This window comes from Pteropus alecto, unplaced genomic scaffold (assembly GCF_000325575.1).
Source record: "Pteropus alecto unplaced genomic scaffold, ASM32557v1 scaffold40, whole genome shotgun sequence".
Taxonomy (NCBI): Eukaryota; Metazoa; Chordata; class Mammalia; order Chiroptera; family Pteropodidae; genus Pteropus; species Pteropus alecto.
Genome location: NW_006431919.1, coordinates 382143 through 404915, shown reverse-complemented (window position 1 = coordinate 404915; position 22773 = coordinate 382143). Strand labels below are relative to the sequence as shown.

General features: G+C 36.4%; 1 protein-coding gene across 1 annotated transcript in view; it reads right to left on the bottom strand.

Annotated features, from left to right (window-relative positions):
- SPINK5 (serine peptidase inhibitor, Kazal type 5) overlaps window positions 1–22773 on the bottom strand; it is a 119394-nt gene that overhangs the window by 9599 nt on the left and 87022 nt on the right. The window contains exons 20-36 of the mRNA XM_025043161.1: window positions 20450–20498; window positions 19811–19938; window positions 18249–18336; window positions 15739–15866; window positions 15017–15083; window positions 12563–12690; window positions 10901–11009; window positions 9266–9393; window positions 8889–9037; window positions 8149–8201; window positions 7129–7256; window positions 6896–6974; window positions 5654–5784; window positions 4798–4870; window positions 3999–4088; window positions 3762–3889; window positions 2530–2629 (exon numbers count right to left, since the gene is read on the bottom strand). Coding sequence (XP_024898929.1) covers window positions 2530–2629; window positions 3762–3889; window positions 3999–4088; window positions 4798–4870; window positions 5654–5784; window positions 6896–6974; window positions 7129–7256; window positions 8149–8201; window positions 8889–9037; window positions 9266–9393; window positions 10901–11009; window positions 12563–12690; window positions 15017–15083; window positions 15739–15866; window positions 18249–18336; window positions 19811–19938; window positions 20450–20498 — 1756 coding nt within the window. The remainder of the gene's footprint in view (window positions 1–2529; window positions 2630–3761; window positions 3890–3998; window positions 4089–4797; window positions 4871–5653; window positions 5785–6895; window positions 6975–7128; window positions 7257–8148; window positions 8202–8888; window positions 9038–9265; window positions 9394–10900; window positions 11010–12562; window positions 12691–15016; window positions 15084–15738; window positions 15867–18248; window positions 18337–19810; window positions 19939–20449; window positions 20499–22773) is intronic.

The following is a 22773-nucleotide window of genomic DNA, read 5'->3' as shown; positions in this document are numbered from 1 at the left end:
CACCACAGCATAAACTCTCTCCTGTGAATTACCGCTATGGCTAACTAGCTGTCTAGCTTCTGCTCTTGCTTCCCTACAGCGTATTTTCAATACAGCAGGCAGAATTAGTCTTTTAAAACATAAATCAGATCACATCACTCCGAGTCTTTTCATTACCTTCGTTCAGAATAATTATCAACATCTTAAAAATGGTCTACGAAACCCAACATAACATGGCTTCGTGTTACTTCTATGACTTCCTCCGCTGTAGTTCTCTTGAGGTCATTCTATTCCAACTACACTAGACTCTTTGCTGTCCTTTGACCTCTTTCTCAAAGCTTTGGTTTCCTCTTCCTGAAATGCTCTCCCCACATTACACATATGGAATCAATCATTTAGGCTTTGGTGCAAATGTCACCTTCTCAGAAAGCTCTTTACTATACAGGATACTTAAAATTGTATCCCAGCATTTACTATATCATTTTTCTACTTTATTTCCCCCTTGGCATTATATTTTATTTATTCGCATTACCTATTATCTATGTTCTTCCAATATAAACTTCATGAGTAGACAGAGTTCTGTCTGTTTTATTTATGGCTACTGTTCTCATACACATAAGTAATGCTTAGAAAATAGTAGATGCTCAATAAATATTTGTAGAATAAATAAATGGGTGGTTAAACGGATAACAAAATGGATAATGAATGTGTTTCCCTTCTTTAAGAGAAAGCTCAGCTCAAAACCAGATTGCACTAGGAGGAAGCATGACGAGGCTTCTGGTCTTCTGGTGGTATCTTATTTCTTGACTTAGGTGCTAATATCACAGGTGTGATCACTTTGTGATATTTTATTTAGCTATATACTTAGGATATGTGTACTTTTTCTACATGACTATTATATTCCAGTAATATTTTTTAAATAAAAATATCATTCATAATAGCTAAGATATGGAAACAACTCAAGTGTCTGTCAACAGATAAATGGATAAGAAGATGTGGTATATAAATACCATTCTGTCTTTGTTGCTTCTTTGTAACGCTTTATCTTAGTAATTTTTAATCTGTAGCAGCAGAAACCTGAAAAATACTAGAAACATCCCTGGTTTAGTCCTATCTTTGTTAGTGATTCATAGAAGGTGCTTGCCTAAATTCTCTTTCAGCATCTCTATTGATGTGAAACTCACCACAGTCTAAATACATATATTATATATTTATATGTAATAAAATATTATTCCTTTAAGAGAAAGAAGAAAATCTTGCCATTTAAGACAACTTAGATGAAACTTGAGGGCATTATGCTGAGTGAAATAAATCAGAAAAAGGAAGACAAATACTGTATGATGTCACTTATAAGTGGAATCAGAAACAGCCAAACTCATTAAAAATAAAGTAGAATAGTGGTTACCAGGGGTTGGGATTGGGGAGATGGGGAGATGGCCAAAAAGTAAAAACTTTCAGTTATAAGATAAATAAATTCTGGAATCTAATATACAGCAGGGTGATTATAGCTAATAATACTGCATCATATACTTGAAAGTTACTGAGTAGACCTTAAATGTTTCACCTCAAAAAAAGAAATGGTAATTATCTGAGGTGATGGAGGTGTTAGCTAATGCTATAGTGGTAATCATTTTGCAAAATGTAAATATCAAATCAACACATTGTACGTCTTAAACTTACAGTGTTATACATCATATTGCAATAAAGCTGGGGAAAAAAGAACATATTTTTGTGAACAGTTCTTCTCCATGCTTAGAGATCACTAGTGTAGTGCCTAATTTACTAGAAATATGTAATTACTATATATATTTCACTAGAACAATTCAGGTATTACCCTAATTAAATTGGGGGAAATAATTAGGTAAAATTCATGTTTGATAACTTTCTTTATTCTTGTCTGGGTCATTGACTAGTGCTAAAGTCTCCTTTTTAGGGTCCAATCTGAGATTTGGTTCTCATATCCCCTTTCCTCCTTTCAGCTCCTGACCTTGGCAAAGCTCTAGAACAGCAAGCCCATTAGGCTCATTTACACTAAGGGACACACTACTGATGGCCATCAGTCTACATTTTAAAGACAAAGTTTGAACTATTGTTGATTACTGATTGGTGAAATGTCACAAGTGCTCAGCATAGCAGCAGCGCCAGACTATCGAGAAGAGGATTTGGTTTGAGGAGAGGAATGAGAGGAAGCTGGGCGAAGAAAATTTTTGGTGTGCTGAAATCACAGAATTGAGGCTTCTTACCGCTCACCTGACCACCTGTGAGATAAGTCACATTCATTACACGCCCACTTTTAAAAATTTCAAATAAGTACAAAATTGGCTTGGAGTGAGACTAACAATCCCAAAGAACATAGAATAATGCATTGGTGAGTAATCCCAGAGATCTCACCAAACGTGAACCTTTTTTTAATCCTCAAAGGACTTGAGACTGTACTGAATCGGCTTTTCTAGACTTTTCAATGGAAATAAGATTTATAGAGGGCTGTGGCAACAGCCCCCACAAAATAAATGAATTAATAAGTAGCTTTTCAGAAAGAATCATTCTTACCAGAGAGGAATTGGGGGGATCTGAGCTGTCTTTCTCTTTGTAATATCTCGTGTGGGGTGTCTTCTCTTGCAGTCTTGCCCTTTCCAAAGCTTCTTTTTGACTAAAGAAAACAAAAAGTAATTTAAAGTTATATCCACAAAGACTATCTCTTATAACTTCTAGTGGGAAGTAAGCAATTCTGAAAAAATATGATGGAACCATAGAGCATTCAATCCATTCAATTGGAGAGCAACCAGGATGACAAGTTAAGAAAAGCACACAGTTGGGAGCTGGTATAGAGCTCTTGTCACTTAATAGATGAGCCACCTTGGATAAATCGCTTACATTCCTTGCACTCAGATTTTTTAGAATATAAAAAAAGGTAGTATCGATAATTCCTACCTCAAGGAACATACTATGAAGAGCTAGATGAACACTGATGGTGATTATTATTGTATTTAGTGTTTTTCACAATCATCATTGTCATCATCATTGTCTATCATGTCCATTGGTCTCAAAATATGGTTGTTCAACAGAATAACGTAGTAATCCTTTCTCACGAATGAATTCCTTAGCCCTGAAGATTGACTTCTAAAAAATCTGTAGTTTTTCTTTCTTCTTTCTTTCTTTTCTGTCTTTCTTTTCTGACTTTTTCTTTCTTTCTTTCTTTCTTTCTTTCTTTCTTTCTTTCTTTCTTTCTTTCTTTCTTTCTTTCTTTCTTTCTTTCTCAACTAAAGTGATCCTGATGGATTTTTCCTTCCTCCTTCCTCTCTACCTCCTTCCCTTTCTCTCTCTCTTCCCCTTCCTCTGTCTCTTTGTCTCTCTCTCTCTTCCCCTCCCTCCCTCTCCCCTCCTCCGGCCCTCCCTCCCTCCCTTCCTCCTTCCTTCCTTCCTTCTTTTTTTTTCCTTTTCTTTTCTTTCTTTCTTTCTTTTTTTTTTTTTTTAACAAAAACACTTCTCTGTTGAGTCTGATCTAGTTGTGGAACAAAAATCTGTTATAGTTTCTTGTTAACTATGATCCCGAATGTTGAAAAAAAATTTTTTTTAAGAGACATGGTTAGAATTTACATCCAAATTTCCTGTCTGCACATTAAGCTTTCTTTCTCCTACATCAAGCCTAAGGGCCTTGAATCTAAAGACTTATTTGAAGGACCCCATGGCTCATGGTCATGAGCACATGTCTATTTAAACAGTAGTTTCTAAAAATGCAGGTCCCCTGCACACTGAAGGGGTAACAGGAACCTCTTACTCACAAGATAGTTCTGCACATGAAGCACTTGTTTTTATAAAACCTTCCGTCAACACCACGCACGGGATCATTCTCGCGAGTGCACACAAGCTCGTTATTCCTCACATACTTCCGAAAGTCACTGCACTCGTCCTGGAATATGAGAAAGGGGATGTGAGCATGGCATTTTTCCTTCTTGGCTTGGTGGTTTCCCCAAACTTGGTTTCAGGAGGTTTTCTCTTGGCTTTGAGATCAGACTCACTGCACTTATCCTGGCAATGGTGGCCAAGGAACGCCCAGACTGTCTAAGCTTTCCATCCTTCGCTTCCTTCTGAACCTCTCTGCACTGGTCATGGAAATGTAGAGAAACACAAAACAACACTTGACAGACCTTTTTGTCTCCCTCACCCTTTCCTTCCATCCTTCCTGTCCCCAGTTTTCCACATGAGCTGCACCCTTGACCAAAGGACATTCTCAAGGTTATCTAACTCTACAAATGTGATTATCACAGTTAAAAGACTGAACGATGGTGTCTTCTTTGCAATCTTGAAAAGCAAATAGAAAAGGCAGCATCACGCATGCGCGCTATTGATTTGTGGATGCTGAGAAAACCAACCATCTGGAGAAAACGAGAAAAAAAAAACATCAAGGAGAGAAGCTAAAGGGGAAGCTTTAGATTAGTTTATATTACTTGAATTGTTAAAAATCAATGTCAGCAAGCTACCCGAAGTCTCATTTCACATTTAGAGCCAGAGACAAGCATGCAGGTGAGCTGGTAAAGAATTTTACCCTCCATTTTTCAATCCACATTTCTCTCAAGAGGAGAGACTTAAGTAATAATTCATACACACTGTAGGAGAATTCTCTACAAAATTGAGAAAAAGATTAAACTTCAAAGCCAGGAAATGAAAATCTTATTAGAACCCAAAGTGATAATATTGGCAAAATCAATTTTCTTTGAGACAAAAGATTAGCATCTTTATTATCCAAAAATTGGAGAAGAATACACGATCTGAGGATGAAAAGTAAAATAGTTTTCTTCATATCTTTTAAGAAATAACCTTTGCATCTTTTGAAGGCTTGGCATGTGATTTGTCTTCATCATTCGTTTTTCGTTCACTAGCTTCTCGCTCACTGCAGAATTAAAAAAAGATAGGGTAGTTTTTCTAGGGTTATTATTGAAATTTTTTAAACAAAGTATTTCTCGAATTCTAAACTTTAGCAAATTTAACACTATTTTCTCATATCTAAAAAATATCTAAAATAACGCTTTTACTAATGAGTTCTGATTATTTCAATTTTCATAATTTGTGGCAATGTTATCAGCTTTCCTAAATTCAGTTACTATATTGGTATTCAGAATGATATGAATTACTCTTTTCTCTTAGTAGAATCTGTTTACGGCTTTCATATAAAGAATTACTTCAATTCTCCTTTTCATTTTTCTTACTAATTTACAACTAAACTCTCCAGTATTGATTGTTCTTTATACAGTTTAAAGGCTTGAAAGTCTACAAACATTTTAAAAAATATTACCTCCTTGAATCTCTATACATCTGTACTGCGAAATTATCATTCCCTTTACATACATGAAGAACTGAGGCTCTACAAAGTAAAGTGGCCTGTCCCTTGTTACTTAGCTGATAAGCTTTCTCTGAGAGCCAATAATGTGGGCACTATACATTAGCTAACTCACTATCCCAGATGCTCCAGGTATGACTACGCTGTTGCTCATAATCAAAATTACAATTTCTTGTGCAAGTGCTTTGGAAACTTACTATCCTCTTCCAAAGTGAGATGCTATTATTATATTTTTAATGTGTGATGCCAAGTGCCTTAAGTTTTAAATTAAAAGGAACTATTTTCTGGCCAACAGACATGACATTATCATATTGATCAATAAATCTCTTCACATACAAGATGCTCTGACACATTGCACACTTGTTGACGTGCATCTTGCCATCTGGACCTCGAACCGGATTATTTTCTTTGGTGCAGATGAGCTTTCCATCTTGACTCACCCTGCCCCGGAATTCATGACACTGATCCTGCCAACGGAAGCAAAATCAGGTGTTAGTCCAATAGTCTGATCTTAAAAACTGAAAACATAATTGGTTGGTAAGATACAAACTCATAAAACTTGAGAGGGGAAAAAAATCTAGAAAAAATAAAATTTTAGAGATAGAATGTGTTTTAAAGGTGCTTTATTCAACGTCTGTTCAAGAAGTGAGAATCCTCTCCACAGTATCCCTCTCAAATAACTGTCTCACCCCAGTGGAATTTCGCTACCATGTAAGGCAGCCCACACCATTTTTATACGGTTTTCTATTAGGCTGAGCCCCAAACATGTCTTCTTGCAACTGCACCCATCACTCCACACAGATAAAACTGAAATGAACTAAATGATTTTCTTTTGGCAAAATATACTCTAACATGTAAACTTTTAGCTTTGTTCCTCAATAGCAACAACAATAAAAATTTTAATCAGATCTGCATTATATACCAGGCAATTTGTTTTATGCTCTAATAGATTTCCTTTAGTTGTCACAGAAACACTATAAGGTAAATACACCTTATCCCCATTTTACAGATGTGAAAATTAAGGCCTGGAGAGGTTAAGTAATTGAAGTCAATCTTGAAGTTTTGATCAGAAATCCACTAACGACCAGGCTCTTCTTTTTTCATTGCTTCTACCTGGCATGTTCTGTGTCATATTCTATGTGTCGATGCTGTAAAGCACCGAACATCATTTGTTAAAGCCCAAAACTGAACACAAGATGGCACTGTAATGCCAAGTCAAAGATTGTCATCTAGAGCCCCGAGGTTTTGATACTTGCTTTCTTGTTTGTAATTTCGGTATCCATTTGCTTGGTTATTTTTTGTTTGTTTTAAAACTTCAGAAAAGAAATTCACTTGATAACAACTATAATTTGACAAATGTCACTGGTCTTACAAATGTGTGGTAATTGCATCAGGGTTGCCCTTAGGGCATTGATTAGCATGCTATTTCTTTGCAAGATCTGGCCATGTCTTTCTTGTTTACCATTGTATCCACAATGACTACGACAGAGTAGGCATTTTGTAAAATATTTTTTGGATAAATTAATCATACAACCGACGATCCAAATTTAAGTATTAGTATATTTAACATATACTAACCTGTTTTTCTTTGTTCTTTTCCCCTGTATTTCTCACACTATTCTCCTCTTTCTTTTTTTTTTCAGCTGCTTCCCTTTCCCTGGAATAAAAAACAGAAATATTTCAATCAAAGTGAACAAACATCTCATCAATTACTAGATCTGCTTTAAAAAATGTCATTTTCTCAAACCGATGAGAAATGATTATTATACTTTAAGATACACAGTTAAAGGCCATTTTTGGAAAATACTCACAGTTTTTCCTTACACATCGCACACTTATTGCCATGTGTCTTGCCATCTGGACCACGGACAGGGTCACTTTCTCGGGTGCAAATAAGTTGTCCATTTTTCATTTGGCCTCTAAACTCATCACACATATCCTGAAAAGAAGGAAAGATTACATCAGAAGTGGCTGTTTTCTCACAGTATTTAATTAGGCTTGAAAATTTGAAGATTTTTGACTCAAGAGTCAGGCAGCCACTTAACCTTGTTGTGGGAAGCAGTATAATGGCCCATAAAGACTTCCAAAACCCACCTCCTGGAACCTGTAAATATGGTGGCTTACACAGCCAGGAGGACTTAAGATCACAGATGGAATCAGCTGACCAACCTTAAAACGGAGAGATGATTCTGGATTATCTGAGTGGGCCCAATGTGACTGCATAGGTTCTTATGAGTGAACAAGGGGGTTAGGAGAGTCAGTGTCCCAGTGATGCAGCATGAAAAAGATTCAATTGGCAATTACTCGTTTTAGATGGCCATAAGCGCCAAGTGCAGGCAGCCTCTAGAAGTTAGAATGGGCAAAGGAACGGCTCCTGCTGTCACAAAGCAAAGCCTCCACAAAGAAATGCAGCCCTGCTGACACCTTGGTTTTAACAAAGTGAGACCTATTTAGGATTCTGAACTCTAGATATGTATGATAATAAATTCGTGTAGTTTTAAGCCACTGTTGGTAGTAACTTGTTATACAGCTGAACCTCATTTTCTCCAGCTATAAAATAAGATTTAAAAAATGTATTTGACCAGGCTGTTGAGAGAATTAAATAAACTACTATTTATAAAAGTGCTTTGTAAAGTGTCAGACTGAAAGATCTCCACTGGGCAATAAATTTCCACACTGAACAAGTTACCAGAGGTATTTACTTTAACTATGGCTTCTGATCTAAGGGCAAGATCTTGGTTGGCACCACTGGCACCCTCTTTCCATATTTTTGATAGCCAAGTGTTGACTTACAGAAGACCACTCTTATCAAAATCTAGTTAATGACTCACCTTTCCTAATGCTGATTCAGTTCCATTGGATTTATAGCCGGAATACTTATTTGCTCCATGAAAAGAGTCAAAAGTCATCTTGTTAACATGTACTCAGGTTTCAAGTGAGCCTTAGTGCTGATGTATCCTAAACCAGTTACTCCACAGAGAATATCTCTGTGTATCCCCATGATGGACAGTCAGCTTGGTTATTAAGAGGCTCCCTCATCACAAGAAGATTAGATCAACTCAAGTAATTTCAAAGTCTCCTTTATTTGTGTCCAAATGTATCTTTCTATAACGTCCAACCTTTAGTCTTATTTCACATTCTCAGGAAATAGCCTGCGGAATCCATTACCTCTTCCTGATATTAATCCTTCAGGTGTTTTAAGGCAATTTTCAGGTCTTCGAGTCCAGCTTTCTCAGTTCTTTTGCCTTTTCATTATAAGTTGTGGTTTTTAATTTCCCACCAACTCACCATTCTAGTTCCTTGATATGTAGTTCAACCCAATATAATATTATTTCTTAAAGTATGGAGCCTCAAATAGAAAGAAGACAAGTTATCTAGAGAGTATCTTAGGATTATATCTGTTTTTTAAACTTCTTACTGTTCAGATAAATTTTTTAGTGCCAGCGGTCTCTAAGTCTTCAAGTGCATTAAGAATCACCTGTGCAATTTTTAAAATTCTGATTCACTGACCATCCTGGGAGTTTTATTGACAAGATCTAATAGTGACTCACTCAGTAACTTTAGTTATCACAAGCAAGCCACGTGATGTTGATAGAAGGAACACACCCTGGATTGCGCAATAAATGTGCTCCATACACATGAACTATGCTGGTCAACTCTTCCAAATGACCATCACGAATGCTCCCTAGGATATAGGCATGATTGTCTATGATGAAGGCACTTATAAGTCACAGAATTATGATAGAAAATAGAGTAAAAATTAGCCATTGATTAACTGCTCTTGCTAGGGTTCACTGTCCTTTAGGAAAAATAAGAGAAAGAGGTAATATTTTAAAATTAACAAAAAATAATAATTTTCATAAAGGGAGCCCTAAGCAAATGAGAGCCATTCAGTCAGGAGGAGTATGTGGCTATCTTTTAGACACGTCTGTTGAGAGAATTACTTACAGTTTCTCTTTACACATGGTACACTTATTAATGTACGATTTGCCACCAGCGTCACGTACAGGATCATTCTCCCGGGTACAGCTGAGTTTTCCATTTTGCATTTTTTCCCGAAACTCAGAACATTGGTCCTGAAAAGGGAGAAGAGAGCAGGTCTTCTGAATTACTTGGTCTGTCATATTGTTATTAAGTGTGTTAAACCATTTGAGTATGAAAAATTCTTGTCTACCTCCTTTAAGAGAAGGAATATAACATGGAGAGAGGGGCTGGAGTTATTCATATTCTAAGAGGTCAGCTGTCATGGCTAATCAGGTTGCTTTAAAGGTTCTCTACAGGGAAATAATGAAGCTGGCTGAGATTTAATAGCATAAATCAAGGGTCCATAAAGCGAAGGCTAAAAGACTAATCTGTTCCACTGCCTGTTCTTACATATAAAATTCTCTATATAAAACTTGAAATGTACCCTCATTCATTCATTCACTCATTCATTCATTCATTTAGATATTATGATGGCCGTATTCCCACAATGATGGCAGAACTGAATAGTTGCAGCGGAGACCATACAATCCACAATGCCTAAAATATTTGCTATCTGACCTTTTATAAAAAGAAAGAAAGAAAGAAAGAAAGAAAGAAAGAAAGAAAGAAAGAAAGAAAGAAAGAAAGAAAGAAAGAAAGAAAGAAAGAAAGAAAAATTTTAAAAAATACTGACTTCTGTTGTAGGTAGAAGAGAGAAATAAATGCTAGGAGAAAGCATAAAGTTATGTGAAATGCCAAGGAAGACAGGCTTGAACAAATTATGGAGAAGACAGGAAAGGGGTCTCAACAGACCTATCACTTGAGAGTGAGAATTCAGTCTCTTAAAGGGGAAAAGATGGAAAGACAGGCCAGAATTTATCAAAGGCAAATATCGCGCCTGTGTCAGAGCTGGAAGCAAACAGATGGTTTTGATATCCCAAGGTTAAGAGAAGAGAAATAAGGTCCCTATAATCCTATGAAATTGTGTTCACATGCTCAAGAAGTGGGCTTACGTGAACATTGTCATGCTGACACTTAAAAATAGCTCCGGAGATGTGCTAAACACTTGCCTAGAATTATTTTATTTTATCCCTATGAGAGTACTGCTAAATAAAGGACATGAGTTCAGCGAAGTAACTTATTTAATGCTTCACAAGTCCTAAGTGTCAGGGGCAGAACTGTACCCTAAACTATCTGACTCCAAAACCTTGGATCAACAGAACATAGAGTTCAAAAAAGTGGCTTAATTCAGGGGAAGAGGAATAATAAAAGAAAATGGACATGTGATGCTGAAGTGGAGCATTTATACTAATTAATCTCCTATGATCGATTATGGACACGAGAGCTAGACTGTATAATGAGGAGTCGAGGTGCTTGTCAGGAGACTGGGATAAGGTCATTGTGTTAGTTATTTCCAGGTTTAAAAATGTCAAAGTGAGCTCTAGAGACATAAAAATTGCTGAGACATTACCCTACAGTCCTAAGGCAATCCTCTCTTCTTCCAAGGACACTTTCAAACCCAGCACTGCATACATCCACCTTTTACCACAGGCTACGCCATGGTCCCCTTGTCAGTAAGTTGAGCCCACAGTGGTTATAAAAATTAGAGGTTGCTCTCACCTGAGCCTTCTCTCCTCCGCCACCTCCTCCACCACCATTGGAGTCATGCCCTGCAGCATTTCTCTGATTTTCCTCGTCTTTTCTCTTTCTATCTTCATCTTCTTTCTGGCTGAAAATTAGAAAGTGGGAGGTAGGGAATACTAGATTACAGAGAGTGGAATGCATTTCTATGAGTTTCTCATCATTTGACATAAGTAGAGTGGTATAGAACTCACCAGTGCTTACTGAACATCTACTATGTTGCAGGTCCTCTTTGAAAATAAAAAGATGAATTATGTGGAGACTTTATGCCTGGCAGAGCCCTCAATGCAGTACAAGGAAATCGATATTTACATAACCAAAGCAAGACTAGGAGAGCAATTAATTAGCGTTTCATAAATGCTCTCTGTGAATCCCAGCTCGATTTCTCTCAAATACCTCATATTCAAGAGATCTCAAAATAAATATCTTTTCTACCAAATGTGCTCTTCTTCTTGGATTCTCTGCCTTTAACGAGGAACAAAACATCAGAGTGACCTCTAACTGCTCCGTCCCTTTCAGCTCATAGCCGTCGCCACGTGACATTGATTTCACCTTCACGTATCCTCCTGGTTGATTCACTCGCCTTCTATCCTATTTCCCTAGCTCCAGTTACTTCTCGCTGGGTCATTATAAACGCCGACCACCACCAGTAGCATTCTGAATTTTAGTCCTTTCCTTCTCTTTTTCTCCTTTTTACTGCTGACATATGAATCCTAAAAGATTATATTTATGCCACTTCTCTCACCTAAAAAAATTTTAGCAGCTTCTCACTACCTATAGCATCGACTTCAAAATCCTTGATCTGGCATTCTAAGCTGGTGAACTGGCTAAGTTCTAATTCAATAAATGGCTTGTGTTTTACTGTACATACTACAGTTTTCTTAATCGTAGATCTTTACTTACACTCTTCCCCTTTACCTCTCATTCCTGCCAGCACTGTCCACGTGTTATCCAAACTAAAAGGTCCAGTTCTATTCCTCCATAAAACTTTCTATTAATTCTCCCTTCCTGGAAGTATCATAACACATTGTATATATAATTTTTCATTTATTAATCTCCCCTTTGTATTATATTAACTAATGTCCATGTCTAATTTCTAGTGAACTGTATGATTCCCAGGAAGACTGTTTCATTCATCTTTGTATAATCATTGAACACATTATACATTGTAGATGTTCAGTAAATGACTGTTGAATGACAAATGTTTTAGGTGTACTTCCGAACGCTGTATAAAGAGCTATTTTTCATTTCCTGAAAATGTGGTATTTTCAAAAATGTAGGAAGAGGAGTTAGAATGCTATTAAAATCTGTGTTTCCTTCCCAATGGGAATTACTGAAATAATCTAGAGAAGGGATTGAACTGCCAGCAAAGGACTTAGAATTTTATCAAGAAAGATGCTGTTATCTACTGATAGGCTCTACCCAGAACAGAGAATATCATAATTTAGTCATATATTATTTATTTCTAGAATTGTGACTCTTAGCCTTTATAAAGAAAGATTCACCTGAAAATGCTTTACAGATAATCATTTGTTGCTTTCATATGTAAGTAAAGGGCAAACACAGTATCTATTATTCCCCAGCTCTCTGCCTCCCCGGAACTCTGTCAACACACAGCAGGGACTTCATTTGTGCACTCACAAGACTGCTTTACACATGGCACACTTGTTGCCATGGGTCTTGCCATCTGGGCCACGCACGGGATCATTTTCTCGTGTGCAGAAAAGATTTCCATTCTGCAAAAGGCTTCGAAATTCACTGCACGTATCCTAAAATGAGGAGAAAAAGAAAGAACTTGGGTATTTTCTTGGAAATTATTTTGCAGGTTCTTACTAAGTGCATCCTGGAAAAAAGAGAAAATGACCTAAAGATTTCTGCATGGACAATTGTTCTGCTCAGTTCCTACTAACTATACAAGACTTAAAAGGCATTTTTCTCGTTCTCCTTGAGATTCAGCCTCTGAATCCTGCAATCATGAAAAAACGAGAATCTTTTAATAACGTGGGTTCTCTGAGGACTGGTCACATTCCTAATTCAGGGTTTTGCTCACCTTTGTTATGTATAATGAAATAAAAATACTGAAAATGCCATAGAATCAAAAATATTCAGGTTTAGATAGAACTTCAAAGTTTATCTGGTCCAACCATCCACACTATATATCAATCCCCTTTATGTCATGCCTGTCGAGCAGTGGTCCAATTTGCATTGGAACACCTGCGGTAATAAGGAGTCCATTACCCATCAAATAGTTCATTTCAAAATTCCTATTAGATAGTGCTACTTTTGAGGGATCTTAGAAAACAATAAATCCTATAGGATCCCTATTCCTAGAGTTTAATTTTTCTAAGATGTCATTACAATTAGGATGAGTATGTTCCTTCAGACCAGTAAGCAAAGTCAAAGTATTTTATTTCCTTCAGAAAAACCGAGGATGTATTTCTTCTTCCGCATGAGAGTTCTTCAGACATTTGGAGAAAGCTTTCTTCTCCTTCTCCCATAACTTCCTATGTTCTCTTCTAAGAGCTAAATAGCCTCCAGATACGTCAGTCATTCTGTTTCAATCATTTATAACATTTCTCACTCAGAATTCCTTCCCTTTCCTAAAGAGTGTAACGTAATATTCCAGCTATGTCTGGACAAGCACTAACGTGTTGACAGCTATGTCATATTGTTAATTATAATTCCAGTCTGCCACCAAGAGACCTCAGGTGAGGGGTGTTGCCTCTCTGTGCCTCAGTTACCTCATCTATAAAATTGAATAATATATATATTCCACGTGGTTAAAATTACAATGGCCAATATGCGTTAAGTATTCGATACATTGAATTGTTATGAAAATAATTGTTGTGGAAATAATGTGAGATAATAATGTATTTCTAAAATGACTAACATCTAGGAAGTACTCAGTAAATGTTAGCTCTGGAGTTATATGAGGAATTAAAAGAGACTAAGTAAATCACTTAAGATCATACTGTTAATTACTGGTGGTAATTAGGATTGAATTTGTGGAGTTTTTTGTTTGTTTTATTTGTATCTTTTAGTTCAAGTTGAAACTCAATGAGAACAAAGTGAGATTTTTTTCCTAACTCTGCTTTAAGTTTCACTGCCAGATTCCTTAATTGGCCATATTTAGCAAAAGAAATATAATATGAAAGGACAGTTTGTTAGAAGTAGCTAATGTGAAATCAGAAATTGTCTCATTCTGAAAAAATTTCTTTTGTAGATGTTAAAAAGTGAATCATATGAGCTACTAATATTATTTTTAAATTCAGACTCAGAATTGTGGGAAATACAATTTTAAACAAAGCAATCATACAGAATTCCAAATATGATGATTTTCTTTATAAATTATTTATAGTATCAAAAGTTTTTGATAGGGGGCAAGTAAATGACCATGAACTTGGAAAAATCTACCTGGAATCAGTCTTTCTGAAATCAAGAAGATAGTATTTGGGAAAGTTGCTTTTCTGTTTTCCTCCCAAATGCTGGCACCAGAAATAATTAAAGGTAAAGCAAGAAACACACCTGGATTGATCAAATATGTTAATCTAACGCTATACAGCATGTTAGGAATGATGTTAGATTTGGGGTCAGGAAGTCTACGTTTGAATTCTATTATTTACACCTTTCAACTGTGAGAACTCTGAAATACGAAGATATGTATTCTGATATCAAGACTCCCACTCCCTTTCTAAAAACAAGTTCTTTTTTCTCTCTCATTTTGAATCTTCATTTAAAAATATGGGAATGAGGTAAATCAGGGGGCCTGCAAACCATGGCCTGTGAGCAAAATCTGGCGCACCACCTTTTTGTTCAAATAAAGTTTTATTGGAACACAGCTATGCTCATTTGCTGGCATATAATCTCTGGCTGTTTTAGAGCTACAACAGCAGAGCTGAGTATTTGTGGCAGAGACTGAATAGCTACAGCTTAAAATATCACTATCTGGCACCTCGAGAAACTTTTGTCAATCCCTGGACTACATGAACCTCAAGTTACCTCACACAGGCCTTCGGTAATTTCCTGAGTTATTGCCAAAAAGAAACCATACAACCTCCTTCTTTCATTGTGGTCTGAACCTTTCGGGACAACTACCTTTTCAACTTCTCTCTTAACTTTTATTCTGGATTCAGCTTCTTCTTTTTCTTTTGCTTCTTGCTGGCTATAAGACAAGAGGGAGTGGAGGGGTGAATGATTCCTGGTGCCCAATATCTATTATCTTAAAAGGGAAATCTCTCTAGATAAAAGCATTTCATTACTTCCATACTTCTACCAACTTAGCTTGGGAGTAGAAAGGCAAATTCACACCCCCACATATTGTTTTTCTTGCTTTTAATGTTGTTTAAAGAATAAGAGACACATGCCATAGCAAGCCAGTAAATAAATTTTCACTATAATATTACTTTTAGAAAATAAATATATTGTCCTTCTCCCCAGAAAACAGGTAAAATAATTAAAAATAATGACTGTTAGCACATTTTAATTTGTCAGACCTAATCATTACATCTTGGATTATTGGTAACATAAGTACGTATGCAGAGAACACATCCCAGTCCTGTATGCCACTAACTTTGGGGAATTGGCCCTTAGCACATGCTCCTCCCTTACTGGCGATTCAAATACCTTTCAGAACACTAAGAACACTACAAAGAAATGTGCTAACTATATGATTTTATAATAGTAAATCCCCAAACTCATTGCAAAGATAGCCTTCATTTTCTACCTCCTAGAGAAAACCTTCATTATCATCGTTCTCACTCCCCCCGGGCCTATCTGCTGCTACGCTCGGTAGTAGCAGTGGCCATGGCTCTACTCACAAGAAGGCCTCACACATGGAGCAGGTGTTGCCATGGATTCTCCCATCTGGGCCCTCGATGGGGTCATTCTCTCTGGTGCAGGGAAGTCGTCCATTCCTCACATAGTTGCGGTATTCACTGCACAGCTCCTGTGAAATCAGGGAGGATTTAAGAAACGGGTTACAAATAATTAAAAGCTTCTTCCACATTGTCCTATTGAAAACTATGATATAATGCCCCAAAACATAATGGACGAATGGGAAAAGTGTTGCAGAAGGTGAATATCAGCCAAGTTGTTTTCCAGAGGCCCAGGTCACACATTATTTGAAATCTAAAATGCTGTTATGTATCTCATTAGAAAACCTTCAATTCAATTCAAATATTATTCTCTGCTAGGCATTATGAGAGATATAAAGAATAATTTATTGTCTCTTTTGTAAGGAACTTTGTGGTAGACAGGCTAATAGCTACCAACTCTCAAACTTGTACAAGTCCTAATACCCAAGACCTGTGAATACATTACCTTACAGGGCAAAAGAGACTTTGTAGATGTGATTTAAGATGGGAAAATTAAAATGGGGAGATTATCCTGGATAATTCTAGTGTGCCCAACGTAATCCTGAGGATCAGCCCTTAAAACTGCAAGAGTGAGACGGAAGAGACAGCGAGGGGGAGATGTGACTGTAGACAGACAGTCAGAGATGCAAAGGTTATTGGCTTTGTAGATGATGAAAGGGGACCAAGAGCCAAGGAACATGGACGGCCTCTAGAAGCTAGAAAAAACAAAGAGACAGATTGTCTCCTAGAGATTCTAGAAAGGAATGCAGCCCTACCAACCATTGGATTTTGCCTATGAGACCCATGTCAGACTTCTAACCTAAAGAACTATGAGATAATAAGTTTGTATTAAGCCTCTAGGTTTGTTAATTTGTTACAGGAACCATAAAAAATAAATACAAAGTTTTTAGTTTCTTTGGAGGAAATACATAGAAACATCTATAAGTTACAATAAAACAAATAATATAATAAAGGAAAATTGCTGGCGTAGTAGATGATTGAGCTATTAAGTATATTGTATAAATGGGGAAAATCTTCAGGGAGCAGCTAATACTCATTCTGAACCATGAAAGGTGGCCAGAATTTTGACAGACGGAAAGGACATTCATGACTTAGAATGAGCAAGGCCACATAGGAGGTGAAGTTCATTGTATGTATAATATTGAGGAATTAAGATAGTATAGAAACTGTGCTATTCCGTGGGACTTCATGAAAATAAAATAATCATAATCATAATAATATTCTTATTTTATATATGAGGAAACTAAGACACAAAGACCTGAATTGTCTGACCTTACGGGTAAGGAGATGGAGCCAGTATTTGAACCCAGATAGTCTAAGCCCAGAGTCCAGATTCTTAACCACTATGTTCCTGAGTCCACAGGATGGAAAGCCTTAAATCAATGCTTGGCATGTCCAAGAAGCAACAAGGTGACCATTGTGGCTGGAACAAGGGTAACAATGGGTAAAGTAGTAGGAAACGAAGTCTGAATGGTGGCAGAGGTCAGATCACATACGGTACCATAAGCCACTAGGAGAGTCTTGGTTCTTAGTGAGATGAAGAGATTCTGGGTGGCATAATCTCCTTTTTAATTATGTTTTTAAATAGTTACTTTGGCTTTAGAGTTAAAAGTAGATGGTAGGAAGCAGGGAGAGCAGTAAGAAATGAGATCTTCCAAATTAGAAACAGGTAAAGGAAAGGCATAAGGAAGACCTGAGGCGCAGCCTGTAGAAATATCGCAAATGGAAGTCGGGTGCTAAATCTAAAGCGCGTTACAGGCTTTAAAGCCAGAACCTGTGGGCCAATTGCTAGCTCTCAAATTACTAAGTATATATATTTCTTAACTTCTTATCTGAGCTTCCGAGTCCTCTTCTGTAAAATATAAATAATAACATATACCTTGAATGGTTACTGCAAAGATTAGTCATGAAACTATTATACCACACGGCATACAGTAGCAACTAAATAATTAATAGCCATCACTGTTACCACTGTTATCATCATCATCATCATCATCATGAGATGTTACAGATTCAAACTCAAGACTCAAAGATGCTATTAAGTCATTTTCCCCAAATCTCACAGAGATTTAATTGGGATAAAAACCTAGGACTTTTTTTTTTTTTTTAACTAAATATCCTAAAACAAAAAGGTATGGAGAAAAATCTAAAATCTGCCTCTATTGGTTTTCATTCAGACAAGATAACAATCTGTGTACACTTCTTCCTTGGAATATCATTAGCATGATCAGTGGAGAAAGGGGCGATTGACCTCTTCTCAAATGCACAAGCAGCTAGATCAGATTTGGTATGAATAAACTGAATAAGGATAAAAGGATCTTCTTACACATGCGGATCCAAACACATTTTCTCAGTTTGCAAAGTCATCAAGGACACTGGGATTAGAAGGAGGGAGCAGAGCCTCGCCTAGAGAGAATGAAAGTTACTTGGTTCTGATGACCTGGAACAACTACCTGTACTGCTTCTCTCTTCACTTTCTCAGTTTCAACTTTCTCCTTTCCTTCCTTGGCATTCTTCTTCTTCTCTTCTTTTTCAAGTTGGCTGTAATAGAAAAAAGAAAAAAAAAAATATATATATATACACATACAGAATGCAGATAAAGTCAGTCATTTACAATACTCTTTAAAAAAATAAGACCAGCATGCTTGTTTGTTTGTTTGTTTTATCAGCATGTGATCCTTGGGTGATATTTTTTTCTATGAGTCAGTGACTTTAATCAATAATCTGAGAAAAGCCAAAACTGCCCTAACTTTTTTTAAATTGTGAAACCTTTCCTACCTACATAACTGCCGTATCAATGATAAAAGCAAGAGATGAAACTAAGTCAGATGATGGGCCCCAAATCAAATCATGTTTGATTATAAAATAAAAATTTTAAATATTATTTTAATGGGATGAATATCCAAGTTGAAATTCAAATTTTAGAGTGCAATAGCGATTGAAGTCCAGAAAGATTCAACAACTAATATTTTGAGATCGATCATGAGCCTAAGATTCTGGCATTCTTGCCATTTTCTACCCACATGAAGCATATCAAAACCGGAAAAATCCTTAGCCTATATCACAGCTCATCTAGTCATTACCACGGCGCTAGCGAGTGGAGCAGGTGGAAGAAGAGCCTGTCTACTGGCCTACTCTGTCACTCTCTCCTTTAAGGAAACATGTGCGTATATATAAGATTAGACCTAGACATGTGAAAGTGAAAGGACAACGATAACTTTGAACCTCTTTCAAAAGATATTAGTTAAATACTTTTCTCGACACTGATTTTTGCATGCGGCTCAGTCGAGGGTTGGGGATCTAGGAGAAGAACCAGAGGTGGTAATACGTAATTAACTTCTCCTATAGTGTCCCACACGATGGCGCTCTGGTCTCATGCAGCAAAAACAATGGCCTTTTAGGCCCTGGATGTGGCTTAACGAGAAGACATTTTGATAAAACATTTATTATATAGGCCTTCTTCTTAAGGGTTTTGCTCTCTACACTAAGCCACCTATCAAAGTATTTATTTTCACCTGTATATAGTAATGTCTCTGAAAGGATAAATATAATTCTATTACGTTTCTTTTTCAGGTTACTTAACAGTCTTTACATCCTAGCCCCATAGACCTCTGTCCAACTGCTTTTTCCTTAAACGAATCAATGATGAAGAGATTCTGAATATACTTACAGAGTCATAAAATGTCGGGGGTGGGAGAGAGACCAGTGAGATATCCCACCCAACAGATCATCAAACTTCTCTACTCTCTTCGTTATGAATGACGACTATCAAGTGGTAGAAACATATTAGCACTAAATTAAGACTTGTCCCGTGACTTAATTAGTAGAAGGATAATTGAACAAAAACACATTGTCACTGTGTGATTCAATATTACCTAATGTGTTGTCCATGTGTTTTTAAACTTGCCCGGCATATAACCCATAGTAAATATTCTACACATTTCTAAAGAAACGGAGACTCAGGGACAATCGATGAGGAAGAGATTCAGTGGGAGACATGAGAGGAGACACTCACAACACGCTTGCACACATGGCACACTTGTTTCCGTGCATTTTGCCATCTGGGCCGCGGACAGGGTCATTCTCCTTGGTGCATATAAGCATTCCATTCCTCACTTGGTTCCGAAATTCACTGCAGAGTTCCTGGAAAATGAAGAAAATGTTTTCTCAGAGCAGTTTTCCACCCTTCCTGCACCTTTGCTTAGTGGGAGGAATAAGTGAGAAATAAGAAATGCAGAGTAAGAAGGAAAAATAAAAGTGATAACGTGTAGCAGTAAATCAATAAGTATTTTCGAAGCTTCCATCATGGACTTAGAATGGTCCTGGCACCATAGTGAATCTGTGAAGATTTATCATCATTCTCCTGAGAGTGTTTATAATCTAGGTGCAGAAGACTGACACAACTGATAAAGAACAATGCAAAGTAAGTTAACTTTCCACTTTTTATGAAATGAAACTCAAAATTTGAGGTACGCGTACTTTGGAAACTTCTAATCAAGACCCTTTTTTTTTTTCTGAGGTTAAAGGTTTTCTTTCTTCATTTCTGGCATGAAAATTAAACAGGAAAATAATTCTGATAATGAGATATCTAGAATGCTACTATCGAAGAAAAAATGTCATAAAGGCATAGCATTAGCATTTCTGAGAAAATTACCTTTACAGCTTCTCTTTTAGCCTTTGCTCTTGCTCTTTCTTCTTGTTGACTGTAAGGAATGGCAGGGTGTGGGGGAGGGGGGAAGAGAAAGAGAAGAAATGGCTCTTAAAACAGTAGAGTAGATCCTTAACATTTACAGGTTGATCATTCATCGCTTTGACTATTCTCAAGCAACTCCAAAGACCCATTCATAGTAGTCTGTAATTTTATTGGATAATAAGTTAGAACGATTTGCTTCACATAAAGAGAATGGTGTGCAAGAGAAAGTCTATTAACCAGTAAATCTATTTAGCTTCCCAGCAAATATACTGCAATAAGACTTTATTTGTTGATTATTTTTTTTGCATCTGTAACACTTCTTTATAAAGTGGTGATATTTGGCTTCTGAGACGCAGTATAGCACGGTGGTTAACATGCAAACTCTGGAGCCAGATAGCATAAGGAACACAAAAAAGTGACTTAACGTCTTCGTGGCATCCTCATCTTTAAATAGGAAGGGGAGGGGAGGGATAGAATAATAAAAACACTTTCTTCATAGGACTGTTGTATTAAATGAGTTGATATATGGAAAATAATTCAAATAAATATCTGGTCCATAACAAAAAAATTGACAAAAGTGATATAGGTGTTTAGTATCATAATCATTGTCATCATTATTAAAAACGAATTCTCCAAAAATAAGCATATGATGAAAAGGAAGTGAGAGTGATAGTTCATTTTGGATAATTAACTGTGTTACAAACTGAGTTTACTGAACTGGATCTATAGGATAATAGAATCTACAACACAAGTAATTCAATCATGTTGTAGAGACAGAAAAAAATAAATAATTTGTGAAAATATTTTAATATAGTCCAAGCAACAAAGACTTGCTCATTAATTAAATTAAACCTTTTTTAAAAGTTGAAAATACTGTTTGCACATGGTTTGAAACTGCAAGAAAAGACTATAGAGGGGAAGAATGATTCTCATGAAAGTCAATAGTCTTTGCTAACATATCCATAAAATATGAGATGATAAAACTTTATTTCTTTTTGATATGGCATTTTTTCATGATGGAAGAAAATTACTAAAACAGCTTCAAAATTATGAGGTTTCTTATATTTCTTTAAAAGGAAAACTGACATAAACTTTATCATGAGTTTAAGTTGACTAAAAAATTCAAGAAGCATTTTCTTTCCATACTAGGCAATGATCAGAGGAAGCAGCTGAGCTGACCACTAGATGGCAGAATTACCTCCCCGTCGCGGAAAGATTAACACAGAGGTAAAGAAAAACAGACTAAAACAAGCCTCAATACAGGCAAGTATAACTACGGGAACTGATAATGGCTTTGCTAAATGATTATAACCTGTCTATACCATACAGTGAGAAATATTATCACTTTCCGCATTGTTCCTGTACTGATATTTCTATCAGTCTCAACTTCTCTGGGCCTTTATTTTTCCATCTAAAACTTGCCATAATATAAAACCAATTTTATACATTTGTTCTGTAGGTTAAATGAGATTAGGTAGCAAAGCTCTTAGCAAGTATATAATGATTATATGCATTCAATATTGGTTATGACAGTTACATGGTCATTGTCTTGACTTCCACCTTACAGATTTTCCATGCTCTCATGGCCCAAACTCCGCTGGGTTATTATATTGCTCTCCACCAGAGGAGGCTGCACGACAATCCTTTTAGAGAGTCATGGCATATAGAAAATAAATCGGAGTATCCCTTGTCACAAAGAGCAAAAAACTGAAGGAATATCATGGACTCTTTCTTGTTTGAGGGGACATGTCATTTGTTCTACGGTTATATTTTAGTCCCCTATAAGTGGGCATCCAACTTCTATACAACAAAATCACCATTCCTGAAGCAGCCTTCCCCTACTCTAACTACTGCAAAATTTATCTTCATTTTGCACTCAAATCCGTCTTTCTATAGCTCTCCTCCATTTTAATTCTGTTCCTTAAGGTCACACAGAATGAGTAAGAAGAAACGTTGTGAACTAAAATACACAAAATCTAAAGTTTACTGTGCACCATAATGATATTTTACATGTAACCTCATCCATTTTCTATTTTAGCTGATAATCCTTCAGAAAACTAAAAGCAGTCAGTACAGTTATCATAGAGTATTCTCTTAATAAAAGATTCTGAGTTCTTTACGAAATATCCTGAATTTATTCTGCACCTCTTTACATCACAATAATTATCATCTGACATCTTTTTGGTTTTGTGCTTTTTTTTTAGTTTATGTAAATGTGACATCCAAAATTGATTGTTACAGGAAAGAGGAAAATGCATTATTCACAGTTATTTGATCTCTTAGTT